At 51.3% G+C, this 26,161-nt stretch overlaps 11 protein-coding genes across 11 annotated transcripts; 5 read left to right on the top strand and 6 right to left on the bottom strand.

The window, feature by feature from the left end:
- Window positions 1-134: 134 nt before the first annotated feature.
- Window positions 135-1,994, bottom strand: BJX67DRAFT_176885 (AIM24 family protein). The gene is made up of 6 exons (XM_071025146.1): window positions 1,672-1,994; window positions 1,499-1,617; window positions 1,357-1,428; window positions 1,132-1,302; window positions 961-1,079; window positions 135-910 (listed from the first exon to the last, which is right to left on the bottom strand). Exons 1-6 carry the CDS (start codon window positions 1,871-1,873, stop codon window positions 403-405), a joined length of 1,191 nt encoding a protein of 396 aa, XP_070884498.1. The 5' UTR covers window positions 1,874-1,994; the 3' UTR covers window positions 135-402.
- Window positions 1,995-2,169: 175 nt separating this feature from the next.
- On the top strand, window positions 2,170-4,101 carry BJX67DRAFT_358193 (Tim22-complex subunit TIM54). Its single transcript, XM_071029555.1, has 2 exons — window positions 2,170-2,491; window positions 2,554-4,101. Exons 1-2 carry the CDS (start codon window positions 2,404-2,406, stop codon window positions 3,924-3,926), a joined length of 1,461 nt encoding a protein of 486 aa, XP_070884497.1. The 5' UTR covers window positions 2,170-2,403; the 3' UTR covers window positions 3,927-4,101.
- On the bottom strand, window positions 4,102-7,038 carry BJX67DRAFT_358179 (transcription factor domain-containing protein). Its single transcript, XM_071029554.1, has 6 exons — window positions 6,959-7,038; window positions 6,674-6,876; window positions 6,030-6,442; window positions 5,372-5,977; window positions 4,364-5,311; window positions 4,102-4,285 (listed from the first exon to the last, which is right to left on the bottom strand). Exons 3-5 carry the CDS (start codon window positions 6,422-6,424, stop codon window positions 4,438-4,440), a joined length of 1,875 nt encoding a protein of 624 aa, XP_070884496.1. The 5' UTR covers window positions 6,425-6,442; window positions 6,674-6,876; window positions 6,959-7,038; the 3' UTR covers window positions 4,102-4,285; window positions 4,364-4,437.
- Window positions 7,039-7,476: 438 nt separating this feature from the next.
- On the bottom strand, window positions 7,477-8,073 carry BJX67DRAFT_176820 (uncharacterized protein). The gene is made up of 2 exons (XM_071025145.1): window positions 7,857-8,073; window positions 7,477-7,803 (listed from the first exon to the last, which is right to left on the bottom strand). Exons 1-2 carry the CDS (start codon window positions 7,934-7,936, stop codon window positions 7,599-7,601), a joined length of 285 nt encoding a protein of 94 aa, XP_070884495.1. The 5' UTR covers window positions 7,937-8,073; the 3' UTR covers window positions 7,477-7,598.
- Window positions 8,074-8,131: 58 nt separating this feature from the next.
- On the top strand, window positions 8,132-11,353 carry BJX67DRAFT_389294 (putative C6 transcription factor; the record flags this gene model as incomplete). Its single annotated transcript, XM_071034486.1, has 4 exons — window positions 8,132-8,278; window positions 8,355-8,853; window positions 8,908-9,670; window positions 9,728-11,353. The coding sequence occupies 4 exons, from the start codon at window positions 8,132-8,134 to the stop codon at window positions 10,806-10,808; spliced, it is 2,490 nt and encodes an 829-aa protein (XP_070884494.1). The 3' UTR covers window positions 10,809-11,353.
- Window positions 11,354-11,400: 47 nt separating this feature from the next.
- Window positions 11,401-13,795, top strand: BJX67DRAFT_358172 (uncharacterized protein). Its single transcript, XM_071029553.1, has 3 exons — window positions 11,401-12,377; window positions 12,493-13,130; window positions 13,185-13,795. Exons 1-3 carry the CDS (start codon window positions 11,741-11,743, stop codon window positions 13,266-13,268), a joined length of 1,359 nt encoding a protein of 452 aa, XP_070884493.1. The 5' UTR covers window positions 11,401-11,740; the 3' UTR covers window positions 13,269-13,795.
- BJX67DRAFT_176742 (DUF4202 domain-containing protein) lies at window positions 13,788-14,725 on the top strand. Its single transcript, XM_071025143.1, has one exon. It carries the CDS (start codon window positions 13,971-13,973, stop codon window positions 14,568-14,570), a length of 600 nt encoding a protein of 199 aa, XP_070884492.1. The 5' UTR covers window positions 13,788-13,970; the 3' UTR covers window positions 14,571-14,725.
- On the bottom strand, window positions 14,639-16,005 carry BJX67DRAFT_176783 (VIT1/CCC1 transporter family protein). Its single transcript, XM_071025144.1, has 3 exons — window positions 15,679-16,005; window positions 15,259-15,622; window positions 14,639-15,212 (listed from the first exon to the last, which is right to left on the bottom strand). Exons 1-3 carry the CDS (start codon window positions 15,746-15,748, stop codon window positions 14,708-14,710), a joined length of 939 nt encoding a protein of 312 aa, XP_070884491.1. The 5' UTR covers window positions 15,749-16,005; the 3' UTR covers window positions 14,639-14,707.
- Window positions 16,006-17,345: 1,340 nt separating this feature from the next.
- On the bottom strand, window positions 17,346-18,952 carry BJX67DRAFT_176706 (oxidoreductase, short-chain dehydrogenase/reductase family). The gene is made up of 4 exons (XM_071025142.1): window positions 18,561-18,952; window positions 18,056-18,494; window positions 17,741-17,985; window positions 17,346-17,681 (listed from the first exon to the last, which is right to left on the bottom strand). The coding sequence occupies exons 1-4, from the start codon at window positions 18,613-18,615 to the stop codon at window positions 17,494-17,496; spliced, it is 927 nt and encodes a 308-aa protein (XP_070884490.1). The 5' UTR covers window positions 18,616-18,952; the 3' UTR covers window positions 17,346-17,493.
- Window positions 18,953-20,266: 1,314 nt separating this feature from the next.
- Window positions 20,267-22,331, bottom strand: BJX67DRAFT_176696 (asparagine synthetase domain-containing protein). The gene is made up of 2 exons (XM_071025141.1): window positions 21,540-22,331; window positions 20,267-21,479 (listed from the first exon to the last, which is right to left on the bottom strand). Exons 1-2 carry the CDS (start codon window positions 22,281-22,283, stop codon window positions 20,442-20,444), a joined length of 1,782 nt encoding a protein of 593 aa, XP_070884489.1. The 5' UTR covers window positions 22,284-22,331; the 3' UTR covers window positions 20,267-20,441.
- A 119-nt stretch (window positions 22,332-22,450) lies between these two features.
- On the top strand, window positions 22,451-25,327 carry BJX67DRAFT_176272 (guanine nucleotide exchange factor VPS9). Its single transcript, XM_071025138.1, has 5 exons — window positions 22,451-24,048; window positions 24,099-24,176; window positions 24,232-24,407; window positions 24,464-25,104; window positions 25,170-25,327. The coding sequence occupies exons 1-5, from the start codon at window positions 22,701-22,703 to the stop codon at window positions 25,222-25,224; spliced, it is 2,298 nt and encodes a 765-aa protein (XP_070884488.1). The 5' UTR covers window positions 22,451-22,700; the 3' UTR covers window positions 25,225-25,327.
- The last annotated feature ends 834 nt before the right edge of the window (window positions 25,328-26,161 follow it).

Below are 26,161 nucleotides of genomic sequence, written 5' to 3'. Positions count from 1 at the left end.
TTCACTTGTTGCTGGGGTACGACATTCCTCGTGACAAAATAGGATTTGAGGCCGAGCCCTGGTATCCAAGCAAGGGTTGGATTCTTGACACAAACAGCTCTTCGAGAAAACAAACTCAAGTCAACCAGACAGTAAGCGCGAAATCCAGAGAAGTCTTTTCCCGAGTCCGCCTGTAGTGCAGCTGGAAAAACTCCAGCCCTAGAGGTATGTTGACTGTGAGTTCACGGAATGGGGAACATCATCGCAAGGGAAGAAATGGCCAAAAAGAATCCGCGAAGCAAATGAACAAAATAAAAAAACAAAAAATGAATGATCATGCCACTGTAGGGCTTGTATAAAATGTCTATAATACAATGGTGATTTAATGCATGCATATAGGGTATTAATGAACCAAACCTTAGATTAGCTCGCTTGCCCTGGCTTCTCAAATATCACATTCCCTTCCTTCGTTAGGACGGCAATATTCTGACCGACGCCGTGAAGCTCATTTTCAATCTCTTCGACCGTCCTCAAGCCTGATACTTTTGCCATAGTGGAGGTGGGAGCTTGATGCTTTCCTGCAGGAAGGATAGTTATCCCACGGGGAGCGCTAGCAAATTCATTGACTTCGTGGGCCGTCAGGACCTCGTTAATTCGAGCCCCGCGAGATTGTAAAAGAAGAGTCGAGGGACCGTCGAATTGAAGGAATAGCCGGTCTCCCCAGATGGTCATTCGACACCAAGTACGAAGTCTATGGAAGATCTTCATGGCCGTTTTCCACGTGTCTGTGTCCGACATAGCTTGGATGAATTTCGTGTTCTGAAGAAAATTAGGAAGGCTCTTGAGACCGGGGACCTGAAATTTCAGGGTCGTTGACTTGAACCGGTAAGGGCGAGGAGGGTTAGGGCCCATCGAGTAGGCCACCACGTTACTAATGAACATTAGAAATGCTATACCGCAGACAACTCATGTCAAACATACCTCGGGTGAGCAATGTACTGCTCACCTGCCTTCAGCTCAACCGAGTACAATTGGCCGCTTCCAACAAGAGCTAATAATCCTCTTCCAGTGACCTCAGAACTTCCCCAATGTACCAAGCTCTGCTCGAATTAGCCCAACCACATTTAACCACTGTAAACGGCGATCACTAACCAAGTTTGTGTTTATCCTCGGCTGGATAGTCATCGATCGACCGGTCCATGCCAGTAAAGCCCGCCTTTGAGCCACCATCCAATCCACTGACCCATTGAGATGAACGATGGCAAAAGTGGTAACGGGAGATCGAGTGGAGATGAGTGCAGTGACTGGGCTGACGGAGGAGATCTGTCAAGAATCAGCAGAGTTCCTGATACCCTAGAGCCGAGGAAGCAGCTGCACTTTTTGATATAGAAATGGTACCCCTACGGGGGCTCGGCGAAAAGGCTCAAGGACGCTCAAAGTAGAGATCACCTGAATTCCCGGGGCTGTCAGTCAAACCAGTGGCAAGGTCACAAAGAAAAAGAAGTTATGGCCAGCATACATTGTCCGCTTTCCCGCTCAATCCTACTAATGTCCCCCGCCGCGTATATAGATTCTGTGAGGCCGAGAGGGAAACCGACAGTAACGAGTAAGGTGCTCCAACGACGTCAAACCGCGCATCTACGTTCAATTGGGTTAGAGAAGAACTTCCAGATTCGGAAGAAGACCACGTACCGGCAGACTCTGCAGAGCTAGGAGTATCGACAAGAGGCAAATGACCTCCATTGACAGTTGCTGGTCGCTCTGCGGGCGTCGAACGAATCTGGACATATCTTGCCTGTGCTCCCCGACGCAATGACGCGCCTTGTCGCGTTCGGCGAGGAAATGCTCTCGTCCAGGTGAGAGGCCGTACGCCTCGCCCCAAGAATTGAGCCATTGTCCCGCTTGGGAAATTTACCCAGGAAAAGCGTACTGGCTGGGTACAACTTGGAAGAATATCAATTGTTGCTCTTGGTCCTCCGCGGGAATTCTTCCTTGGTTGCTCCGCTTCGCTCTTCCTGAGCGGGAAAAGCGGCGAGTCTTGGCATCAGAATTTCCGTCAAGCCGGTTTCTTCCCTGCAAGATGATTACCCCCCCAGAGTCGATATTAATACAAGTGAAGGACATCAGAGGAGCCGCCTAATATGGGCACCAAAGTCGCCACATCATCGCACCGTCCAGCCAGAAAATTAGTGGTATGTGCTGTCCCCGCCTCAAGTCCAGGTCTCCCGGAAAAACCCAGCGCCGAGCAGCTTCTGCGGATCCCAACTTTTTCCAAGAGTAGCTTTGACGGAAGTCTTCAAGCGGTGATCCAGGAGTGGTGATTTCTGCTCTGTTGTTCCCCAACATATACACCTCATATTTTCGCATATCTTGTTATATACCCAGATATTCAGTTACGGGACCCACATCCATCCCTCCCAAGTCATGGCGGAATCGTCAACCTCCGCGGCTTCGGGCCAGGCACAGTCTACCCCGACTTCCAAACCGCAAAACCCAGCGCTGAAAATGATGGGTAGGGACAATTACTCTCCTGCACTATTCGAGAAGCGACATCTCACACGTATACCCCTATAGGATTGCCCAATATCCGCTTCAGACTCCCGTCCCGGAACTGGATGATATTTCTCACTATCACCGGCTCCTTCACAGCAGCTATCCTTTACGACCGCAGAGAGAAGCGCCGCGCACAAAAGAAGTGGTGCGACCTCGTCGCTCATTTGTCAAAAGAACCCCTTCCCGTTGAAGAGATGAGACGGAAATTGACGGTGTTCCTAGCCGCGCCTCCGGGCGACGGGCTCCGGACTGCCCGCGAACATTTTAAGGAGTACGTCAAGCCGATTCTAGTGGCGGCTGCGCTGGATTACAATGTAATTGAGGGACGGAGAGAAGGCGACATCAGGGCTGCATTTGCAGAGCAGATCCGCAAGCAGAGACGGCGGGCTGGCGAAGCCAGCACCGTCGTTGAGGAGACGACAACCGAGGATATTGTTTACCAAGCGAGGAAAAGTATCGGCGTGAGGGATGAGCCTGGGCCAAAGGGCGACTTGGTTATCGGCCGTCACACTTGGAAGGAGTACATTCGTGGTCTCCACGAGGGTTGGCTAGGTCCGCTGGACCCCCCGGAGGCAGCACCCGAAGAAGTTACTGTGCCTGAGACTCCAGAAGTGCCTACCGAAAGAGATGCAGATACCCCCTCCACACCGGAGCCGGTGGAGGGAAGGAAGGAGGAGCCAAAAGGAGACCAGGAAAAGAAGTCTGCTCAAACAATAGGGCCTACTCCCGCATATGTAGCTCCAGTCGACTATTCCTCGCGACCACTCCCACCATCCGTCCCACAATCTCTTGACGGATCTATTCCCATCGTCTTCCCGCACATCCTCGGCTTCTTAAACACGCCAATCAGATTGTACAGATATATTAACCAGCGACATCTCGCTGAATCCGTCGGCCGGGACGTCGCGGCTATAGTCCTTGCCTCGTATGCCCGCCCATACGCTGATGACTCGTCCTTCGGTTCAGACTCGGACTTGAGCGCAACCAGACAGAATGCCAATTCAAATCTGCCCTCCGGAGACAGCTCACCAGATGCTACCCCACTGGCCGGTAACTACGAGCAACAATCTCAACTCGAAACTGAAGAGAAAGAGTGGCACAAATCCGTCCACAAGAAGGACGAGTCAAACCCAGACAAAGAGCGAGAATGGCTAGACGACATCGTACTAGACCGCCGCATCGCCAGCCGTATGCAGCGGTTCGTCCTTTCTCCCGAGGAACATGCTCGCGCGCAGCGCCTCGACCAAGGTGTCGAGTACATCATTGGTGAGAATCGACCCCCGTCTGTTTCCTTTTGGCAGCGGATGTGGATCAAGTATGGCTACGGAGAAGATCCCGAACTCGCCAAGAGGAAACCCATCCTTGGTAATTTCGATGGAGAGGACGGCCATTAGAGGAGGTTTGGCCCATCGAATTCCATCATATTCGGCGTGCCACCTTGTGTTGCACATTAATTGGTTGGAAGGTCACGATTTATAGATAGTATCGGTTGGATACATGTTGGAAGGATAGACAGGGCTGTACCATCAACTCCTATACACTGTACAATAGTTCATGCCTATTTATTTCCTGTAATTTCATATTGAAACATTTAGGTATCGTAAAGGTGCTAATAGATCAGGTATAAACCCGATGTCAGGGTTATTGAAAATCATGAGTGCATATCCGGCTCCCCATGCCACAACAAAAGACTAAAACGCCGGTTTAGAGGTTTGTCACCCTTTTTGTTCTCGATTACTTATCTCTGGGGTTACTTATAACGAGGAATTAGCTGAATAAACTCCATGGCAACAGACCAGGGCAAACTGATCAACACAAAAGCCAGACATACCAAATGTGAAACGGTTGTTGCTAAGCGTAATTTGGTATAACTGGTAGACGGTGACGGTCCGACAGTCTACACCTTCAAGTAAATTGTTCGGGGCTTGAATCAAGATTGTAGCTCAGAGATCGAGCGTCTGGGAAGGCCATCATCGCGGGGCCTTCGGGGACATAAGCCCCAATTGTGGTAGCATAGCTGACAGCGGGACTCAAGGATTGTTGTCGAGCGGGCGCCGACGCCTTCAGAAAATCATGCAATAGATTGTGGAGTTTCCATTTGCGGGCTCCATATTGGAGAAGATTGCCCGTTTGATTCAGGCATTCGGCGGCGCGTTCATGGTATTGCAGGTAGTCTTCACACTCCAGCCGCGGTGGGCTAGGGCAGTCGTCAGGCACCTGGGGCATGGCCGGGACAAGTGTCACAAGGAGGTCGAAATCCTGACTGAGGATTTTGATCAACCTTGCACTAATCTGATAGACACGCTGAATATCGAGGAAAGTTATAATAGACAACCAGGTTCGACTCTGGAGGACTTGGTGAAGCTGACGGACATAGCCCATGCATTGATTGAACAAAAGTAGCTTGGTGTAATTGCAGTTTGGGATGTGCCGAATCGAAGGTGAAAGGATTAGAACTGTAGTGTATAAAAGCTCTAAGCGGTATAGAATAGGGTAAAACGGAGGTGTGTTCTTCGGCAAATCATCGAACCATTCATTGGCCTGTGAAAATAGCTTCCAGATTGATGTGGGAGTCTGATGAAAGGACTCGGCTTCATCGAAATACTTTTTCTGATAAGCTGTTGATAATATGCGCCTGATTTTGACTAGGTTCCAGGCTGGCTCAGAACTGCGAGAGAAGATATGGCTGTGACCCGCCGTCGGCGAGAAAGATGGGAGAGCGACATTTACTGAATCATCCGAGAATGAAAATGTTCTGTCCAAGGCGGTACTTGTGGCCCTGTAATAAACCTGTTAGCCTATAACCACACTTACAAATTTTCACTGAATAATGGAATACCTATCCAAGGAATAAAGGCAATGGAAAACACGACGCCCAAGATCTTGCTGTTCAATAGAGGGTACAGTGTCTGCATGATAGTCTTGGTGCAATCCCAAATCGACGAGAACCCTAGACGCCATACCTACAAGATACCAAATCCGAAAATGGGCTGGGTCGAAGAGGGAATACTGAGCAAGAAGCATAATTGCCTGAATTCCCACTAGGGTTCCTGGAATAAGCACATCTTCGGCGTACGGTAATGCCTCTGAAACCAGGGACAGGGCTTTTTGGTGATTCGCGTCGTGGGAGGCGTTGGACATCGAAGCATAGGCTGTGGCCAGCACCATGCGCAGGATCCAATTATCAAAAGGCCTTGCAAAATGGGCACCATTTTGATAGACGGAATCGACCGACGCCCAGAAGCTTGCTTCAAGGAAGAAAGGCAGCTGCGTAAATAGATTATCAAAATAATGCTGTGCGAGTGGCGTGATTTCAGACCGAGATGGTAGCGGCCGCGGTGATAATCTTGGAAGCTGTTCGCCAAGGGCGACTGATAGGAGGAGATTTGCAAAGGACGTGTTTGATGTAATGCCCTGAAAGTCTCTTGAGGTAGCGCTAACAGATCTGGATTCCAGAGTCAGCAAAGTAGGGGGCGTAGGAAGTGGGGAAAACTGACAAATAGCCAAAGTCTCCAACCAGATCATCTATATTCGATACCTCCTGACGATGCGCCTGTGAGGTAGGCGCCGTCGACGACGCTGATGTGATTGAGCTCTCCTGAATGATGCCACCTTCAACCCCGACCAGTAAGGCTTTACGCCTACGGAGCTCCGCCGTCCTTTTCTCTAGCCGTTCACAGTAGGCCTCCAAGGAGCCAACATAGCTTCTCTCTTTCCCACGGGGGAATTCGTCGCTACTCGAGCACGTATCCGCCTTCCCCGCTCTATCGCAGGCAGAACAAGCAGGGAGTTTCCCGTCACATTTGATTTTGGCGGTTCGACACCTTGAGCATGCTGCAACTGGCCGACTGACTTTGAGCAGCGGTCGGTCCAAGAATGAGGGATCGGACATCGTGATCGTACATGCTCCCTGCAAAATAATGAGCAATCATAACAATACTCATGCATGAGTGGCACCCTATTAGCGCCGAACAAGCGTGCAACCTCCGGGCCCCAAGACAGGAGTACAGGAGTACTAGGCGGGAAGAGTTTTCATATGAAAATGATCATGCGTGAAGTATCTCCAGAGGATAGTTGATGGACGCAATTCAACACACCCAATAATCACTTAACGTTGAGATAAACGCTCTGAAGCACTCACCGCTCGACGCTTTGTAAATGTTGTCCACCGAGTACAACTGCGAGGCGGAAATTGGGAAAAGGGTAATTGGCTGAGGAGCCCAAAAAGAGAGCGATTGTCAGCACGGATAGAGTCCCAGTCGCATGGCAGGTTAATGTGCGGCACGGATCGTACTTCGTAACGGCAATCGGTCTGGTCTCGAGGGCGCTATCAGCTCGATCGAGCTGCAAGCAAAGGTACAATAAGCTCGCATCGCAGCTCAAGTACTTGGCCATGCCCACGGCCAAAGAGACAGTGGGAACGTACCTCTCATGCGTATCTCATACATCATCAACTGAGTAACAACTCCGACTTATATCAAGTAAATTATGCTGCCCATGCTTTTCGGCCCGAACTGGAGGGAGCAAAGCAAAGCTGCCCCGCGGATGTCAGGTCGACGCTAGACCCAATGCGGCTCTCATGTGCATTTGACCCCAAGGCCACCCTTTCCTTCTGACACGTGATGGTCCTTGAGAAATCAACGAAGAATCTCACCCAAGGCCGCTGCGGCTTGGACTTGACTCCACCGTCTTTGGAAGAAGAACTCGACGACGCCAACCTTGTGTCGAAGCTGTGCAGCCCTGCTGCCTCAAACGAAAAAAGATGAACCTTAACTTATCATCTTTCCCTCCTTCACCCCACCACCCCACTCTCAGAACTTGAAGTAGTACATATTTCCATATCGCCCTGCGCCCTGTAACTCTTGAATGTCTCTTTGATTACGTACACTATACTTCCGGAATAACTGACATGATTGCTGCGTTTGGCCTTCCACAGCCCTCTGAACACGACTTTGAAGCCCCAGGAAAATTCATCTAGCCCATCAACCGCTCCAATTATCCAACTTTCAGAATCATAGGACGGATTGCACAGTTATCTGCTATTTTCGCATTAGCCTAATCATCTCTCATCTTTGTGTACCAGTGGAGAGGCACGCTGAACCAGCTGCCACAGCGGTTACTGAGTCCTGCGGCCTCCCGTGTCGATCGAAACGGCGACCAAGTGGGCCCAGGCGATCAAGCCGCCAACCTCGCCCCTCGTCGCAACCCCCGAGTTGCCTTGAACTTTCCTCCCCGGAAGCGATAGCACAAAGGATAGTTGACTCTAATGTCCTGAGCCCGGACCAGAGGCATCAGCTGCGCTCTTACCGTTGAACAGCCCTTACCTTCTCCCAAAACCGCTATTTCTGCGGCGCAATCGAGCCGTCTTGGAGTGAACATGACTATGTCGAAATTGCAACTTCATCGGCTGTTCGATTCGTCTCACACAGTCGCGTGTGCTTGATGGCCTGACTTGAAGGCGTGTCTTGCAGTCCACAAAGGTGAACACCGCCAGTTCTATGCGAGAGTCTGTGTGAAACGCGGGAAGAATATCATCCGCTTTCCAACGCCTGCGCCCACTGTTTTCGGTCGATTGAATGCTGTAGCAGCATAAGCAACCATGGCACCACAGGCCAATCCACCATCTCAACGACAACAATACACAACCCCATGGAACGACTCTTCATCAAGAACCTCCGATCAGTCTAGTCCTCTCTTCGATGGCCGTATCGCACACACGTTGGCAGCATGTACTAGGTGTAGGCAGGTACGCATTCGTTCCGCACCATGGTTTGACGACATTGTTCTTCTAATTTTATGGCGCGTACTGATTTTTCGTGAAGCGCAAGTCGAGATGCGACACAGGAATCCCGAAATGCGCCCCATGCGCCCGCAGCAACGCTAACTGCTCATACTATGACTCAACTCGGAAGCGTATAATATCAAGGACATATATAGTTCAGCTGCGGGAACAGGCCCGCAGGCTGGAGAGAGAGCTAGAAGAGGTGGAGAAGGACTTCCAACAAGCCGCCGATGCGGAACTAATCGTGCGTGGTGCTGGTCGCATTCGATTCAAAGAGCACGATGAGGCGAGATATTTAGGGCCGTCAAGCGGAATAGCAATCACCCGCTTGGTCATGGAAATGGCGAAGCAGAATACCTATTCGAAAAGTATCAAAGACGTCGTTCCCGAGTCGACCGCACAGAAGATCAAGGATGCATTTACCCAAGAAAGCGGGAAACCAACCTCCAAAGTATACCCCATGATCAGCTTTATCGCGCAGCCAAATTTACCGGTCAAACATGTGACATATCGACTTATTGATGTCTTCACTGTCAAAGGTTCGTTGAGGCCTTGTTTCCTTCCAGACTTCACTCAACTAATCTGCTCCCTAGCACAAGCCATGCTCCCAACGTTGCATATCCCCACTTTCTGTCAGGAGGTAGAACAAGTGTTTAACGGTTCCAATGACCCCTGCCAGAATTTTCAGCTGCGAATGGTGATTGCCATAAGTATGCAAAAGATGAGTACCTCCTTCGCAGGCTTAGCAGACAGTTACTACTTGGCCGCACTCCCGTATCTCGAAACCTCTCTAAAAAGAATGGATCTCAAGTCCCTGCAGTGCCTAGTGTTGATAGCTCAATATTCTCTGCTGACTCCAACGAGAACCGCTGCCTACTGGGTTGTTGGGATGGCAGTCAAGCTATGCCAGGAGCTTGGGCTCACGGAAGAAGCGACAATAACTCAGTCGCGTAGCGGGAAGCCGCTGGATCCCTTAGAAGTGGACATGCGGAGGAGGTTATTTTGGATAGTCACTTCGATGGAATTCGGTCTCTCACATAGTCTTGGGCGCCCAAGCTGTTACTCCGTCAGTCACGACCATATTCCAGTCGGTTTCTTCGAGCAGGTGGATGATAAGTACATTACCCGAGAGGGAATTCATCCCGACGCCAAACCTATATTGCCCAAATGTATCGCAATACATTTTTTCAAGATGCGCCTATTGCAGCTTGAAATACGACGGACACTATACCTAAACAAGCGGGTGAGCCCAGTCGATGATCAGGATCCATGGTTCTCACAGATGCTCAACAAACTTGATCAATGGGTGTCATCATGCCCTAAACATGATGGGGGTAGCGGCCTGAGTGAGAAGTGGTAAGGAGGCGGTCCCCCCCTAAACCGAACCTCAAATTACTGATGAAGATTGTGCAGGTTTAAAGGCCGTTTGAATACCATGATCGTTTTCATGTATCGACCATCTCCCCAGATTCCGGAGCCGTCACTTGATGCAGCACGGAGATGCTATGAGGCATCTATCTTCAATGTTTTTATGCACAGGGAGCAGATCGCGACGGGCTCCGTTGATTTGACTTGGATATTCACCCAGTCGCTTTTTATGGCTCTAAACACCATTCTTTGGTCCCTTTCATATCCTGAAATTAGGAAGGAGCACGATTTGAAAGAGGTTGAGAACAGCCTTGAAGTTGCATTGGAGGGTATCTTGCTGGCTGCAGAAAGATGGCCTGGGGTAAGGTCAGCCGGCATGCTCTATGAGACCCTGATCACCGCATGCCTCAGAGCATACGACACAGAAGAATCTTTCGTCGTCCATTCTCCTTCCAATCCGTCCAGTCACCCAACACCAGCGTCATCCCAAGACGTCCAAACGCCACCTTCAATGGCAAGTCCTGCTAGCACAGCAGCCTCTTTACAGTCGCAAAATATTTTGACTGGCTGTACCTCTGTCACCGATACCGCATCAGCCGGCACCTTCTCTCGGGGCCCCTCAGCCGACCCAAGCTTCCCTTATCTACCGACAACGACTTCACTACTAATTCCTAACCACCCCACAAAAGCTCCGGAGCCTGGTTCGTGCGATCCTAGCATTCCCCCACATGCCAATCCCGACACACAAACCTCTCTAAGCGTGGAACTACCTAACGAACCACTATTAGCCAGCGTGAATCTCAATTTTGACCCCACCACGCCTTACAATGCATTCCCTTCCGTTGTTCCGGGCTTACCAGGTTGGGACCCCAATTTCTCTCTTTCCTCTACCGCAGCCGACTCTCTACCATATTCTGATGCAACGGTTGATCCATTAAACTGGATTGGTTCCTTCGGCGACCAATATTCCCAGTATTTCAACGGAGACTATCCCACGAGTCCGTGGAGGGGTAGAACATTGAGTCAGCAGGAACAACTAGAATTGATGGATTCACTTGCAGACAACATTCCTGACGTGACCAACCAACTTGCGATGCAGACAACCACAGCATATTACCAGTCATGAAGAGAGTGAAGCCAGACAATCGCTCTTTTGAAATGTGTCTCTTGTGCTCTACAAAGACGACTTCTTTCCATTTACATACAATGAACCCCTGTCTATGGGAAGGGAAGAAAGGAATCAATGTGCTCCACAAACCTACTCCCAAACCTCCACTCGGTTCCTCCCACCGATGCGCCTACCGGCAGAGCCTCTCCCAGGTGCTCATAGCCCCATGCACGTATTGCAAAGCTAAACCCCAGTCTAAAAGGGTAGCTGTCAGGGGGGCTGACTCCCAAGTTCACATTGAAGGTGCCTGTTTCCTTCGTGGACGTCGGAGACTTTCAAGTTCGAGTAGTTACACCCGGAAGTCAAATATGAGCACTATGGAGCGCTTAGAGCTGACGAGTAAAGAATATCCTTTCTGTATCGATGAGAATTTCAGAGACCGATGTCAAATGAAGACAACAACTCTTGGCAGTCTATTGGTGATTGTAAATAACGCAGCCGTGAAATCCAAATACCGTAACTTACAGCGGGCAGAACGCCTCCAAGGCCTGAATGGCCGCCCATCACGTGTTCCGACCTCTTCTCGTCATCCAACATCTCTTTCAAGTCCCAGTGCTGTTTCACTCTATGAGCGCAGACCAAAGGGTCATCGATCTCCGTGCCCTCACCAATCCGTTGTTTATCAGCTCTCTGCTTTTTGTGCATTACTTCAGCATATCGTCACATTACCGACAACTCTGCTGGTTTCGAGGCGGTCTCACTGGCATGTGCGACTTCTCGAACGCTGGTTTCAACGTCGCTTGAGCGCACCTCGACTGGTCGTCCCCCCTCCTCTCGTTCTGAGCCGCAATTTCTCACCGTGTTCGAAGGTGGGCTTCTCGTTCAACCACCTCAAGGCCGCTCAGGCTTTCGCCGCTACTCTACCATCCCCCGCCTCCCTCAAAACTTCCATGTCCGACCGCAGGTCCTCCGCAGCAGTACGAGTAGGACCTCCTTCGCCGTCATCGCCCGCCCCTTTACCCTACCCGAAGGACAATCTGCAGCCGACTCTCCCCTTGGATCAGATTCCACAGACCCCGATATCGCCTCCGTTGATGTCGGTGAGCGCTCCGGACAATGCCTCCAATTTCACATCCCTACAAGCATTACCGAACCAGGCGACGTCACAAACTGCCAGCCTCTCCTCTCCACCTTCCTCTGTTCCTATGTCCACCCAAAACTCTCAGCAGCCGGCACTAGGCTCGGCCAACTCTTTCCCAACACCAGCCAGCAGTGCCGATCCCGACCACATGGATAAGTCGTTTCTGGCGGGGATATCAGAGACCGGGGCGCCTTCCGCGGCAAGCACAAGCGCGGTGCCAATTCAACAATCAGAACACAGGCGGACGGACCATGACAGGGATCTTGACTCCGCAGAAATAGGAACTGAAGTCCAAGCATCCACAGACATGGGCCGTACCACCCAACTTTCACATAGCGACGCAATGGACATCGATACAGGCCCTTTGGTACAGACTGATTCCAGTTGGCCCAGCTTGGACTCCTCGCAGGAAGACTTCTCGCCGGCCTTCCACCTGTGCAAAAGCTGTAAGAGCTCCCCAATCCTTGCTTTGGTTGTAGCCCCTTGAACATTTCACGGTACTCTCTCGTCTCTGCTTGGGATTGACACTCTGTTAACACACTCTCCTTCGAACTGCGACAGCCCACATCGCCACTGGACCAGACCCAACGGTTGATCTCATCTCGCTGTATGGTCTAGGACCTGTAGCAAAATCGGTTGCAAGGAATGATCCCATTACAGGAGAGAAAATCAATCGACTACGAAAGTCATACGAGGGAAAATTGAAAGGCCTAGGCCTCGCTGGAAGGAATAAGCCAGTGAAACACGACACCGCAACGCCTGGTGGACTCAGACAGATGACGACGTGGCCCGAGGAAGAGTGGCAAAACCAGAAAGTTTTTGGCAAGGAAATTAAGGTCGCCGATCCCGATTCCGCATTGCACTATCTACAAATGAAGGCTATGAAGATGGAGCCAGGTATGGTACCGAACAACGATTATTGGGAGGATGTGTTAGGGCATGACAAGCCGTCGAAGCACGCAAACGTTGGAGACGCCGTTAAAAAGGGTCCTCCCCCCGCAAATACCGCGCGATCTATTACCCAACCAAACGGGACACCCACGCCGCCGGAACCAGAGCGAAGTCGTCCTAGCCGAGGACGCAAGAGGCATTATGATGATAACAGTTTTGTTGGATACGGCGAGGGCTATGTGGACGACGACGAGGACGTCGCATTTTATTCAAATAGCGAAGGAACTGGGAAGAAAAAGCGAAAGAAGGTACATCTATCCTATGTTTGATCAAATAATGATACTGATATCCGTCCTCTACAGGATCACGTTTCGAAACTCCCCGCTCCCCTCCCAGACAGAGGGGGCAGTTATGGAGTCGGAATGTTTGGAATTGGAGCGCGATGAGTTGCTGGCAGGGGATCCTTGTCCGGCCAGAAGATATCCGCGCGTCTCCCTCTCTTAGTTATGTTTTCTTTTCTCACTATGCCATGTGCATAGTTACATTACCCATCCACCAAGGGGGTATATTTTGTCCTTGAGTGTGTTGGTGGATGATCTACAGTACTCCACGGCGGTGATTCGGCCGTTGGTCTTCGGCTTGTTCTCAGTACATTTTTGCATCACGGTGCTGGATATACCCGGCTTACTCAATCAGATGGCGTTTGGTGTTACGATTTTTTGTGGACTGGTTTTGCGCTATTTTCTTGGAATTCTTCGCCTCGTTCAAGTTTCTCTTCACCTTGTGTCGTTTGGTCCCCAATCCGATGGTCGGATATTTGCTTGATTTTTCTGTTGTCTCTACGCATTATGACAGCGAGGAACGCCTCTTCAGAGCCAAGTGGCCTGCAACCAACACAGAGTCTTGTACTAGATAGATACAAAAAAACGTCTCTAACAATCATATTGAGATACACCAATCAGTCAATTAGTCGTGTTAACTTCACCTTGCTACTAGTACCTGGTGGGAGAGTAAAGCGGGACCTTCTCCGCGGAGCCAACTGCAACTGAACCATACAAATATACCATCCCCCTCCCGCAGTCATCCCGGACTCAAACTCTTCCAAATCGTGCCTCCAATCCACCACAACCCCGTTCCAGAAATTCAAAATGGCAACCCCGTTTGACAAAGCCTTCTCTTTAATCGACGCCGCCCACATCCTTGACCCCAAACAAGTCACCCTGTCTCAATCGCAAGACCCAATACCCTATGAACTCCACTACGCCAACAAAATGACAAAATCTCTCTCCCTGCGCTCCCCCGCCGCCTCCGATGCGCTCCGCCTCGCCGTTCGCGCCCAGCATCTCAAAAGGTGGGAAGTACCCCGCACCGAATTCCCCGCTACAAAGGTCGGGTATCTCTCCTGGCGGACGCATCTCGCGCGGCGGCAGGCGGAGATTGTGGCCGGCATGTGTGTGGAAGCCGGGTATGACGGTGCCTTTGCGGAACGGGTGGCGGCGCTTGTGCGTAAGGAGGGGCTCAGGAGTGGAGAGGACGAAGAAGTGCAGGTGCTTGAGGATGTTGCATGTTTGGTGTTTTTGGAGGATCAGTTGGAGGAATTTCAGAAGGGGTGCGAGGAGGAGAAGGTTATTGGGATTTTGCGAAGGACGTGGGCTAAGATGAGTGAGAAGGGGAGGGAGCTGGCTTTAGGGATGGAGTTGGAAGAGAGGAGTAAGGAATTAGTTGGCAGGGCGCTTGCTGATGCTTAGCTCTCCTGCGGGTGTGCACGAGAGGGCAGTTGTGGGAGCGTTTTCGGTGGGAGGTCTCAATATTGTTACATTTCGGTTCGTTACTATTATGCAAAGATGGATGGGGCCATGCAAGGGTACGATGGAGGAGATGACGGTCATGAATCTCCATTAATCAACCTCACTAACCCAATCGCTGCCCCAGCAGCAACTCCTCCAACGACCACCATTTGAATACCCCCCCTCACTCCAGCGAGGATATTCTCTTTCCCCACCCACCCTCTTACCACACCGGTCTTGATATACCCGAAGACAAGCAACGTGACCGCCATGACCGCCACACTGCAGTATAGCGCAACAAACACCTTCTGCACAACGAAGTACGGAATAAGGGGGATGAAGCCTCCAATGAAGTACCCCAGTGCCAGTGTGATTGCCGAAGTCCAAGCCTGGTTACAGTCCGGCTCCGACTCTTTGTGGTGGAAGTGGATGAGAAATTCGCGGAGACGGTCAGGGGAGGCATGTAACGAGGCGTTAATGGGGGCGATTGCGTCGTCCGGGACGCCGTGTGCAGCGAAGATGTCATGGACTATGCCTGCTGTTTCTGCGGGGGAGGAGTCGATAAGTTCTGTGGTTTCGCGGATGGTGGTTTGGTAAGATTCTCTACGCTGGTTAGAAATTAACGATCATGGTGTCTTGTTGAACGTACGCTTCGCTCTTTGCTCCGACATATCCACCGAGCCCCATGGAGATGGCACCTGCCGCCAATTCTGCCAGTCCGCCGAGCACGACGACCTTCGTATTACCCAGCGCTGAGAGACCCGCGCTCAAGGCGAATGGCACTGTGAGGCCATCGGAAAGACCTAGAATAGCATCCGAGACGATACGAGGGTTGATGCGTGATCGCGTGTTGCTACTGGTACTTTCAGCATCGTAGTTGGAGGAAGGTGAGGGAGCGCGGAATGTGCGATAAGATCTGCATTGCTGAGCTTCCATGTCGTGGTCCATGCTTCCATTGCCATTCGTAAGAGTGTCTGAGTCGTCGTCTTCGCCTGTAGCTAGGAGTAGCTTTCCTACGGGCTTGTTAGCCTACTTCCTCGTACATGGCCTTCGCGTAGGGCTAACGAACTATAGCTCGGTTGTGTGGATTGAGGAGGTCTCCCTGGGAATAGTTTTTGTTTCAGGAAGAGAAGAGCCATCTCGGCCTCCCCTTTGTAAACGCCTTTGTATGTTGTGAGGGTTCAGCCAACTCTTCCAGTTTTTGTTTGCGACGCCGATATAGAACAGTCCGGATTAGGCAGATGGTGCGGCCTCCCGATCTTCTCGACTCCTGACGTCACCGATATCCAATCCAATTTGGGATCTTTCGCAACGAGGTTCTAAGGAGTTCTGGGAAACAGAATGAAAGATCAACATATTGAATTCGAATACTAAACTCATCGGCGGGAAGAAGATATATATCCTCTCCCCTTTACCTAACTCCGAGAACGAGGCCCCAAGCTTTGACATTATTTTTTCCTTCGTCGCACATCAAGGTTCCCCTCGACCAATCACCGTTGAGGAAATGGTCAGCGCACTGCCATTTCGTTGAACACTGCACCCAAAGGCAAGGGGGCGATGACGATTGGAATCTAGATGATTGGTTGCGTCGTGGACGATTACATTTGAGCGCGTCTTCAGTGGCCAGAGCGTGCTGATCTCGGGGTTGTTGGGATTATCCCTCGCGTCCAAGCCGAGCTTGACTTTGTGAGAGACATGATTATCAAGTTATGCACGGGAAAAATTGGAAGAATTTTAACATATCTCAAGCTGCAGGAGGCGACTCCAACTTGGCCGCATACCAATGCCGAGGGTGATGAATGCACAGGCGAGGAAGGTCAGCGGCCTGATGCTCCTTCCAAGGTTTGTGTCGTCTGCGTGTTCGGCTCGCACGGGCCACATGGACATTCAGCCAATAATGACCTCTTATTTCATCCGCTTTTATCCTATATAAACCAACATAAAGAAGTTTTGTTGCCTTCGGGCATTTGGTCAATTTGAAACGATACAGAGAAGATTAGCATGGCCCCTGCACTAAGGATGACACGCTCAATCAAAGAGAAGCTACCAGTTTTTTTTTCTACACTTACCGACCTCAGGGAAGAGGTATGGCGTTTTCGGATGACAATTCTGCCGCTTTAGGCCAGTGTTGGGGCTGAGGTGGTCGGCAGTTCGAATCGCGTCGGGATCGATGTCTACTTCTCCTTCAGGCTCCTCGCGGCACTCGTCAGCACACCACAAGATGGAAATAGGCATTATTAACAGTGACTCGCATTAATTTACAGGTGAACAAGAGACCAAAGATAATTTTTTTTTTTTTTTACAATCAGATCATCCCCGCAGCAGGCAGGCATAATTTGAATCCGTGTTCAAGCGCCACCCTCCCTCTTCGCGTATTCCTCCTCCATACGCTCTTCGTAGAGTCGATCCAACTCCTCCTTGCTTAACGGCTGGCCTTGCTCATTCACCGCCGCGGGGAAGTTATTGGCCGCGAAACTCGTCGTTGCGTGGCTATTGTTACCGGAGGTGGCTTGACTCTGGGCGGACTGCTGAGGGTCATAAGGATTGGGTTGACGGTTGGTCTTGTCGCCGTAGATAGGGACAGGCATCCTGAGTTGGGTGACGGATATTATGTTAGAGTGCGAGTAAGGACAGAAGACAGATGGAGGATTGGTTTAAGTTTCGAGGTGAGGAAGGTTGAAATTGACATCACCCGGGATGACGAAGGCGAACGTAGTCAGGTGATATGCTTTGCCTGTTGCAATTCCATCCAAGAGGTATATTCGTAATTATACGCGAATTTGTTGGGAAACAGCGAAGCCCTGATTCATGCTATTTGCGCCACTGCCCCGTTACGACAGTATCTGCCACAGGGCTGCGAAATCGACATGTACAGAGTGACTAATTAACCGTTCAAAACAACTCCTCCATTCGGGTGTAAGCTCTGGCCCGAGATATAGCTACTATCCTGGCTGGCAAGGAACACGAAGCACGTTGCGACCTCGCTGGGCTGCCCTGGACGACCCATCGGCACGGCGCTGAACTGCTCGATCGCGGACGTGTTCATGGTTGCTGGGATTAGAGGTGTCCAGACTACTCATATATGAGCTTCTTCGACCTGCATTCGCTAGAAAGGCTCACGATTGACATACCTGGCCCTGGACACACAGCGTTGACCCGAATACCCTTGCTACACTGCTGATTCGACAAGCCCCGTGTGAATGCAACGATCGCGCCTTTTGTTGCCGTATAGTCGAGGAGATCAGGTCGGCCTATATAAGGGTTGACAGAGGCGCAGTTGATGATCGATGAGCCGGATTTCATATGAGGCAGGGCGTACTTTGAAAGGTAGAAGACGGGATGAATGTTTGCGTCGAATGTGCTTTCCCACTGTGATCTGAAAAGGAAACACCGTCAGAATAAGTCCCCCTCTCAGCCTTTCTAGCAAGAGAAATGCCGTCACTCACTCTTCCAAGTCCTTGATATCGTCGATCATATTCTGCGTCCCAGCATTATTCACCAAGATATCGATCCCTCCCAAGGTTTGCAGCGCCGTCTCAATTGTCTTCTTACAACTCTCCTTGCTGCGGAGATCAACAGCCAAAGTATGGCACTCTTGTCCGATCTCTTTGACCCTCCTCTTCGTCTCCTGTGCATCCGTCTCTTCCTTCGGCAGGTAGGTAATCAAACTTGATGCGCCCTCCATGGCGTACAGAATTGCAATCGCGCGCCCGATTCCAGAGTCGCCACCAGTGATGATGGCCTTCTTTCCCTTCAGTTTGTCGACAGCCCTGTAAGTCTGGTATCCTTGCTCTTCGGATGGGATTTGCATGGACGCGGGTTGAGGCTTCTCCATCTCGGACTGGAGACCAGGTTTCTTTTGTTGTTGGACGGGGACTTTATGCCCTGTTTCGCGGTCGGTTAGAGAGGACGCGATTGAACAATGCTGATATGGTTTCTTTGTGTTCTTACCGGGTTGGAATTGGGACTCAGGCCCGCCCTGGTGCTTGTGTGTCTCTGCTTCCATTGCAACTATATCTCTAGAAATAACGATTGGGAGCCGATTCGTCAAGAAAGATATATCTGGGATGTTTAAAGGAGTGTATAGAACACGAATCAGAGGGAGCTTGAACCATGTTGCGCTGGTTATACAGCACCTCGGGGCCAGCAGGCCGTCAGTATGACGTCCTATACTTTGTGACGCTTGTCAGTTAAGTCAGTCAACGCATGCACCTTATTTCAACGTTCTTAGATATCTTTCGGTAGAGTATCATCGTCCAATTAGGATTAGAGGGGTACTGAATGGCGTCCCTTTCTTGAGGGCCTTGGTCGAATGGAGAGGTAACCATCTGTATGATGTTTCTGTCACGCACCGAGGGTGCGCGACTCCTGACCACATCCAGAATTGCGATATCGTCAGAACAAAGTTAGGGACCAGTCAGCACACTTGATTTTCGTCATCTTAGGTACAATTCTACCAAAGGTAGGCACGCGACATTCCTTAATGGGAGGAGTTGGAATTGAGTAGAGGCCGCGTTCCAGACGTGATGAGCGGCGGTTCGGATTCACTCTTGCGACCGACGGAAAACGAAGACGAACCCTGGACAAAATAGACAGGACTTGTATCTCCCAAGGCGCCTCGACAGGCTATCTACATCTGAACTATCCACCTCATACTAAGGCAGACTGCAGACACTACAAGATGAGGAACCTCTTCTCCACCCTCAAGCCAATGGCCCAAGAACTGATGAAAAGGAGTCTCTCAGTGAGAGGAAAGTGCCAAAGAATACGCCTGTCAATGACCCGAAGGCCGTTGAACAGACTGTTCCGCCGCGCTGTGCAATGCAGGGACCAATCTGTGGTGGACCGCCTTCATGATCGCAGCCACCCAAACAAGGTAAGTATGAAGAAAAGAAAGAAGAAAAAGAGTTCAAAAGAAATCGGGCGGGCGTGGATTAAATACCCAAGGGTGGGGCCAGAAATGGCGCTAGCAGGAAGCGAGAGTGTCACGCGCTATGATTGGCTGTAATTATTGCAGCAATCCCATTCCAGGGCGCTCTGTGCGGACAGGAGCACCGAGGGATGGTGGAAGGAATGGCCTGGGACCCAACTCAAGCGCTTACATCTGATCTGGCATTCATGTACATGTACAAGAGGAAACTGACGCGCCCGAGCCATGGACGAAGAGGCGGCGGATGGTGTTAGGATTCAAGCGAGAGGGCGGCTGGGGAAAGGAGCGGGAGCGAGAAGTGAGAATGCTTCGGAAGACTTATTCGGATAGGAGTCTAGGTATGTGAAACTGCTCTATTGAACAAGAATATTATTATGGCCCTACCACATTTCCGAAAGAGAAACGTCCTTTCAATGGAGACCGCACTATATAGGTCCTCGTGGGCGAGGAGATCGTGCAATAAGAGGAATATGTGGCGGTCTTCATCGGTTTCCCAACCGGTAACACCAAGAAACAGGAACAGCTCAGACTTGCCTTTCTGATGTACCTCATGGACCCAGCCTATGGTAAGGTGTAGCCGCTTCGCACTTCCAAGCCCAAAGAGTCCTTCATGCGCGCAGTCCCGCTCATCTTCATTCAAGCGCCTTCCAACTTCGATGAGAAGTACCAGCCCTCCCTGAGAGGGCGGTTGCAGTCGCCGCCGAGGTTGGGCAGGGTGGATGAATGGGAATTTTATCGCCGCGCAGATGGAATGGACCAGCTTAGATTGAAGGGCCGGTCTCAGAAGTATCTGATCCGTGTTTGTCATCATTGCTGTCCGGAGTTGGGGGGATGGGTGCTATGTTTGTATCATTGGAGTGCAGAGTGGAGTCGGTATGGAATATGGAGACAGGTATCAAGGGTTAACTCAGGGTATCTGTTCCCTTAGTTTTGCCCTTTTCCATCTTTGCCGTCCTAGAACCAAATTGGATGGCTCGTTTCTTCTCGCGAGCGGTATTCGACAGACCTAATTTGAGAGTGAGGAGACGAAGCACTTTCTTCTCAGGATCGATACCGGCATCAGCTGGTGAAGGCTCGGGTACGCCGAAGCCGCATTTCTCCCAGACAGGAGTCTGCACCACCCAGGCAACAAAGTCTTCATCTAAGAACGGGAACCGCGCTTCCCGGCCCCAGTGAGCGATTACTCGGTTGTCACGGCCGAGGTTGCGCTTTCCCAGCCGGGAGACATCGAGGTCAATCTCGTCAATAAGACCTTTGAATCCCTTGCGTGAAAATGCTATCCCGTGTCTTGCGTAGCCTGCGAATAGCTCGTCTGCTCCGAGGCCAGAGAGGAGCACTCGAGCCGGAGTTTTGTAGGGATAGGGCTTTGTGACCCTGCGTCGGCTGTCGATTGCAGTGCCTTGACCGCGGGCAGCAAAATACAATGCACACGCGATAGACAGATCCATCTCGGTATTGTGTGGCCGCATCAGGCGCTTGACAGTGTCGCGATGCGTAACGGTTACAACGTACGGGATATCAATCGCAACGAACCGCCAGTTGCGAGTGGGGCAGACGCGTTGAAGTTCCGCAAATGCTGCTCGACCGGTGACACGATCAGGGCAGCTTTCGTAGGCGGACAAGGACGACCCGGAACCCCTGGCTGCCGCGGCTACAACCCGCGGGTTCTCAAATGCCACGTTAAGAAGGTCAACGGACTCTTCTTCGGGTAGAATATCATGTGCGAGCCTTGCAAGCAGGGTGCAATCCAAGCCACCCGAAAACAGAACGCCAATCTTGATGGTATCCCTCGCGAATGGTGGCCGGCGCACGTTCTGGATCCTCAGCGCTAGTGACTTGCGGAGTCTGTATTCCAGCTCCCTGAGAATAGACGATGTAGTAGTTAGTGGCGGGGGCTCCCCTTTTGGCGTTGCCTTATTCATTGGAGGAATGGGACTTATCTGTCCACCTGATCAGTATTCGTTGATGACAGGACACTGTAATCACAGCCTAGGTCATACCATATGATATATTGGCAAAGCCCCATTACTCCATGGTACCCTCTTTATATTCCCGGCATCGAAACGAAGCGGCGCTATAGCACGGGTTGGCTCAAGGGCTGCGTCCTGGTCATCTTCGAATTCGACCATATATACACCGTCCGCCTCAACCTCCTGGAAGTAGCTGGAAGAGGAAACCCCGTCACATAGGCTGCAGATTTTGAGATTACCAGCTTCATCAAGGCCCCAGAGCAACGATCGCCTTCCAAGGCAGTCCCTTCCAAAGTACAGTTTGAAATTGACAGCATCATAGAAGACGAATGCAAAGGGCCCGGTAATCTTACTGATAGCTTCGGTAACTCTCTGAGTAGAATCGGGAACCTCATTGTAGTCCTCTGAGAGGTAGTCCCGTGTGGTAGCTTGCAGCAGATGATTGAAGACAATCTCCGTGTCGTTTCTCTCTGGAAAAGGCTGACCAGCGATCTTCCAGGCGTCTCCGTTCCAGGCAAGTATAGACCCGGTTTTCCCACTATCGGTAAGTGGCTGGCGAACAATATCGTCTCCCCTCATTGAAAGAACTGTGCTTGCAAAAGAAAGCCAGATTCGGCCACTGCCCTCATGGTTGAACAGGTTGAGGCGCGCGCCTCTCACGCCAATGCTGTATGAGCCCTCATCTGGCCCACGTTTAGTCAACAGGTAGCGCAGATTTTTGTCAAGAAGCACGGGATTCTCGGCCGGAGTCAAAGAAAAAAAGATCCCACACATTCTGCCTATCTCTGGCTCCAATACGGGCCGAGTCGCCGGGACTTGAAGGGAAGCAAGTACGGACAGTGAGAGGCTTGATATTTTTTGTTACGGAGGCCGGACGTCGGGAGAACGATGATCCCGGCCCCCGATTCTTGTGGTTTGGGAGGTCAACAACTTCCACCTCAGGAGCTCCCATAGCGCTGAATCATATGTGGACCGGGTCTAAACATTACCTACGGCGTTCACATCAGTCTGCTGTATTATTATACCCTATCGCCCGCCACGCTCTCATTTTCGTGCTGCCGCAAACAGCTCCGAGCCTGCGAACTCTCTCAAATAGTTCCCCCGCAACATGATCCTTGTTGTTGTTTGAGCTAACACATCGCCGACGACTCGCTTCTACCCATTGCTTGCACAGATTTATGCAAATATCTTATGTCCACTTCAGGTGCCCCGGGCCACCCGACTCCCAACACACCAGGGGAGACTCGATCAGGGAAGCCCAATGAGGGGGACGAGGCTGAGCGGCAAGTGACGTCGGCCAGCCTTGAATCGACACTCCAGGGGCAGAATGAGACCTCAACGGATATGCACAACGCTGGACATACCCCGCTAGTCGAGATGAAAGGATCAAACGCGAGTGCATTGGAATCCTCGACACAAGCCTCGCCGGACGTACCGCCCGCCATGAACCCTCTGACGACCACTACAACACAAGAAGAGACAGTGCCTTCGGAGCAGATAGAGGCCCTTTCAATATCGAACAAGGCCACAGTGCAAACATCTGTCTCGGATACAAGCGCATCACCCCCTCCTCCGCCAGAAAAAGACGAAGCTTATGTCAACCGTACCGGTACTAGCGAGTGGACGGAGAAGGAACTGCCAGACGTACCAAAAGACGAAAAAAAGGGCGATACCGGTAAAAAGCGCGCTAAGGATGATGATTCCCAACCGGAGATCCAAAGCATCATGGGACAATTCGAGGATGCGACTCACGACGGGACCCAGGAGCAAATTATGTCACCGCGGATGGAACTAGCTGAGCAATTTCTCGGAGGCCAGGGCCATTTCCCGCCTAGGAAATCGAGCCTGGACCATGGTATGACCCTAGGGATCAACCAGCAGAACCCGAAGGCCGTGACGGGACCGCCACTTCCTCTCGAGAAACAGCCCGTAACGGTTGCCAGTAGTTTCCATCGGAACTCCACGGCTGAGGAATTTACATTGACCCGGCGCTCCTCGACATCCACCCTCCCTCCACCCCCTGAGCCAGAACCTGACCAACCATTCGATTTCCATCGCTTCCTTGAGCAATTACGCCACCGCACCGCCGACCCTGTCGCCAAATTTCTGCGCTCATTTCTTCACGAGTTCGGCAAGCGGCAGTGGATGGTTCATGAGCAGGTCAAGATCATTAGCGACTTTCTAGCTTTCATCACCAATAAAATGGCCATATGTGAGGTTTGGCGAGATGTGTCCGATAGTGAATTCGACAATGCCAAAGAAGGCATGGAAAAACTCGTCATGAATAGACTTTATCACCAGACTTTCTCGCCCGCTATCCCCGGACCTCCGTCAATTCCGCGAAGCGCGAGCAGGAGTAAGCGCCGTGAAATGGAAAGGTTACATGGGCCTTGGAGAAGGGGCCAGCACCAAGAAGACGTTGAGCGGGACGATGTTTTGGCGCAGAAGATGCGGATATACAGCTGGGTCAAGGAAGAGCACCTCGATATAGCACCAGTAAGCTCCCAAGGCCGTCGATTCTTGAATCTTGCTCAACAGGGTGAGTCAAAAGACCGTTTACGCAATCGAGGTATCTCTAACTATTCATAGAGCTGCGAAAACTCAACGGGTATCGAGCGCCTCGAGACAAGGTCATTTGTATTCTAAACTGCTGCAAGGTCATATTTGGTGAGTCTTTTTCAAAGCATTACTGAATCGACAGCTGAGACGCTTTCTACTGAAGGTCTTTTGCGGAATGCGAAGAAATCCGACACTTCGGCAGACTCGTTCGTGCCACTCTTAATTTACGTCGTACTACAAGCCAACCCGGAACACTTGGTGTCGAACATACAGTACATTCTCCGTTTTCGTAACCAGGATAAACTTGGAGGAGAGGCAGGCTATTATCTATCCTCACTAGTAAGTGTCGAATATAGAGAAGACTTTCGCCATAAGCTGACGACAATTCTCCCCAGTCCGGGGCTATACAATTCGTTGAAACTCTAGACCGAACCAGTCTGACAGTGAGCGATGAAGAGTTTGAAAGAAACGTCGAAGCTGCCGTTTCGGCCATTGCTGAGCAGCACCGCGCCTCCGAGAATCCAGATCCGAGGGTGTCTTTGGACAGCGCCCCAGGCCCGTCGCGAAAACCAACCGACGTACCACGCGACTCTAGGCGGACTGATCCCTCTCAATCCCGGGAAGAGGATAATGCCCCAGTAGCGGGGCTGTTGCGAACGATACAGAAGCCGCTATCTACCATAGGGAGGATCTTTTCGGATGAATCTGACTCGCCCCAGGAGAAGCCGATGCAACCAATTTCAACACCTCAGTCGGGGATGTCACGGTTGTCCCCGAATGTATACCAACCACCTCGTGCTAGTGGTGAAGAACAGCGACGACTCGGCGAACGGAACCGCTCCCGTGGGGCACAACCCTCACCGTCGCGAGCCCACGATGCGCAGGATGCTGCTGCGCGGCAGGCCAGCGCTGAGGATGCCGAAGCCCGACGAATTCAACACGCAGAGCATAACAACGTAGTCGAAACCCTTTCCAACATGTTCCCCAACCTCGACCGTGACGTGATTGATGATGTGGTGAAGATGAAAGAGGGAAGGTAAGCTTGGCTGCCCTTGACCAATACTGTTGAATGAATGGCGACTAACTCGCTCCGATAACTAGGGTTGGTTTGGCGGTAGACGCGTGTCTCGCTCTTAGTGGGAGTGATTCATCATAAATCTGGGTCAAATGATTTAACCCCGTTTCAGCCTTCCTTTGTATGAATTTATGAGTCCAGCGTGCCTTGGAGCGGGGGAGGCATGGATACGAGACTCGCCTCTAAGAGGAACGAGCTCCCATAACGACATGGGGCTGTTTATCATACTAAATATAAGTTGAACAATAATATACATACCGATAAGCACTGAACCATATAGAGAAACTATGCTTGATACAGTACGTAGTCCAACCTCCAGTCCACTCCAGGGCTCCACGTCCTTGACAGGGCGCTACTGCACACGTGCCTCAAAATGCACTAGCTTTTCACCAGGAGGCCACAACATGGCTTGGGGGCTCCTCGTAGTCCTTCTATCCTGTTGTTCCATCCAGAAGAACGGCGAGAAGGCCGGCTCAGGGAACCAGTGGCGAATCCAATTGGATGTTGTACGCGCCGCGAGACCTGACAGACAGCCCTCCGCCCACAAGGGGCGCAGAGGAAGGTGGAACCGCCGGGGTGACCAATGCAGTGGTCCACGGACCACCTGCCGCCTGTGCATTGGCACGTCATGAGGCTCATGCGCTCGACGCGGCTCGAGTGAGACGGAAAATGGCCATTGCACTGCATGACCCACTGGTTCGCACAGCCTGACATTGCGGAATGCGTCAAGGGAGGGAGGACCATGGCTTGGCTTCCCACCGACCCTCTCACTCTTGAGGAATATCTGCATCCGTCACTGTTAGTTTGTCTCGATAGTTGTGACTCGATATACACAATGTGAGGAGGCACGATAGGTTACGCTGCGGATTCGAGGATGCAACTACGAGAGATGATGAGCGAGTGACAAGTTGGATTAACTAGAAAAACAATCTGGTGCAAATGATTAGGGCGTGGAGGTCGCCGAAGATAAAAAAGCAAAGGCCACGAGTCAATCCCATTCTAGGAGACATCAGAACCG

The sequence above is a fragment of the Aspergillus lucknowensis genome, assembly GCF_044049455.1.
Source record: "Aspergillus lucknowensis strain CBS 449.75 chromosome Unknown BJX67scaffold_31, whole genome shotgun sequence".
NCBI lineage: Eukaryota > Fungi > Ascomycota > Eurotiomycetes > Eurotiales > Aspergillaceae > Aspergillus > Aspergillus lucknowensis.
Note: the sequence above shows the minus strand (reverse complement) of the source record. Positions and strands in the feature narration are given on the sequence as shown.

Excerpts from the sequence above, each read along its gene's own strand:
- BJX67DRAFT_176885 (XM_071025146.1), bottom strand. The coding sequence starts at position 1,873 with ATGGCTCAATTCTTGGGGCGAGGCGTACGGCCTCTCACCTGGACGAGA. Across the intron at positions 1,080-1,131 it reads CGAGGATAAACACAAACTTG|AGCTTGGTACATTGGGGAAG; the intron begins GTTAGTGATCGC and ends TAATTCGAGCAG. Across the intron at positions 911-960 it reads CAGTACATTGCTCACCCGAG|TAACGTGGTGGCCTACTCGA; the intron begins GTATGTTTGACA and ends AATGTTCATTAG.
- BJX67DRAFT_358193 (XM_071029555.1), top strand. The coding sequence starts at position 2,404 with ATGGCGGAATCGTCAACCTCCGCGGCTTCGGGCCAGGCACAGTCTACC. Across the intron at positions 2,492-2,553 it reads CCCAGCGCTGAAAATGATGG|GATTGCCCAATATCCGCTTC; the intron begins GTAGGGACAATT and ends ATACCCCTATAG.
- BJX67DRAFT_358179 (XM_071029554.1), bottom strand. The coding sequence starts at position 6,424 with ATGTCCGATCCCTCATTCTTGGACCGACCGCTGCTCAAAGTCAGTCGG. Across the intron at positions 5,978-6,029 it reads GTTGGAGACTTTGGCTATTT|ATCTGTTAGCGCTACCTCAA; the intron begins GTCAGTTTTCCC and ends TCTGGAATCCAG. Across the intron at positions 5,312-5,371 it reads TGCCTTTATTCCTTGGATAG|GGCCACAAGTACCGCCTTGG; the intron begins GTATTCCATTAT and ends GGTTTATTACAG.
- BJX67DRAFT_176820 (XM_071025145.1), bottom strand. The coding sequence starts at position 7,936 with ATGAAGTTGCAATTTCGACATAGTCATGTTCACTCCAAGACGGCTCGA. Across the intron at positions 7,804-7,856 it reads AATAGCGGTTTTGGGAGAAG|GACATTAGAGTCAACTATCC; the intron begins GTAAGGGCTGTT and ends GTCCGGGCTCAG.
- BJX67DRAFT_358172 (XM_071029553.1), top strand. The coding sequence starts at position 11,741 with ATGTCCGACCGCAGGTCCTCCGCAGCAGTACGAGTAGGACCTCCTTCG. Across the intron at positions 12,378-12,492 it reads CTTCCACCTGTGCAAAAGCT|CCCACATCGCCACTGGACCA; the intron begins GTAAGAGCTCCC and ends GAACTGCGACAG. Across the intron at positions 13,131-13,184 it reads GGAAGAAAAAGCGAAAGAAG|GATCACGTTTCGAAACTCCC; the intron begins GTACATCTATCC and ends CGTCCTCTACAG.
- BJX67DRAFT_176742 (XM_071025143.1), top strand. The coding sequence starts at position 13,971 with ATGGCAACCCCGTTTGACAAAGCCTTCTCTTTAATCGACGCCGCCCAC.
- BJX67DRAFT_176783 (XM_071025144.1), bottom strand. The coding sequence starts at position 15,748 with ATGGCTCTTCTCTTCCTGAAACAAAAACTATTCCCAGGGAGACCTCCT. Across the intron at positions 15,623-15,678 it reads ATCCACACAACCGAGCTATA|GAAAGCTACTCCTAGCTACA; the intron begins GTTCGTTAGCCC and ends ACAAGCCCGTAG. Across the intron at positions 15,213-15,258 it reads GTCGGAGCAAAGAGCGAAGC|AGAATCTTACCAAACCACCA; the intron begins GTACGTTCAACA and ends TAACCAGCGTAG.
- BJX67DRAFT_176706 (XM_071025142.1), bottom strand. The coding sequence starts at position 18,615 with ATGGAAGCAGAGACACACAAGCACCAGGGCGGGCCTGAGTCCCAATTC. Across the intron at positions 18,495-18,560 it reads TGAGTCCCAATTCCAACCCG|GGCATAAAGTCCCCGTCCAA; the intron begins GTAAGAACACAA and ends ACCGCGAAACAG. Across the intron at positions 17,682-17,740 it reads CGCTGTGTGTCCAGGGCCAG|TCTGGACACCTCTAATCCCA; the intron begins GTATGTCAATCG and ends ATATATGAGTAG.
- BJX67DRAFT_176696 (XM_071025141.1), bottom strand. The coding sequence starts at position 22,283 with ATGTGTGGGATCTTTTTTTCTTTGACTCCGGCCGAGAATCCCGTGCTT. Across the intron at positions 21,480-21,539 it reads CTTTGCCAATATATCATATG|ATAAGTCCCATTCCTCCAAT; the intron begins GTATGACCTAGG and ends TCAGGTGGACAG.
- BJX67DRAFT_176272 (XM_071025138.1), top strand. The coding sequence starts at position 22,701 with ATGTCCACTTCAGGTGCCCCGGGCCACCCGACTCCCAACACACCAGGG. Across the intron at positions 24,049-24,098 it reads CTTGAATCTTGCTCAACAGG|AGCTGCGAAAACTCAACGGG; the intron begins GTGAGTCAAAAG and ends AACTATTCATAG. Across the intron at positions 24,408-24,463 it reads GCTATTATCTATCCTCACTA|TCCGGGGCTATACAATTCGT; the intron begins GTAAGTGTCGAA and ends AATTCTCCCCAG.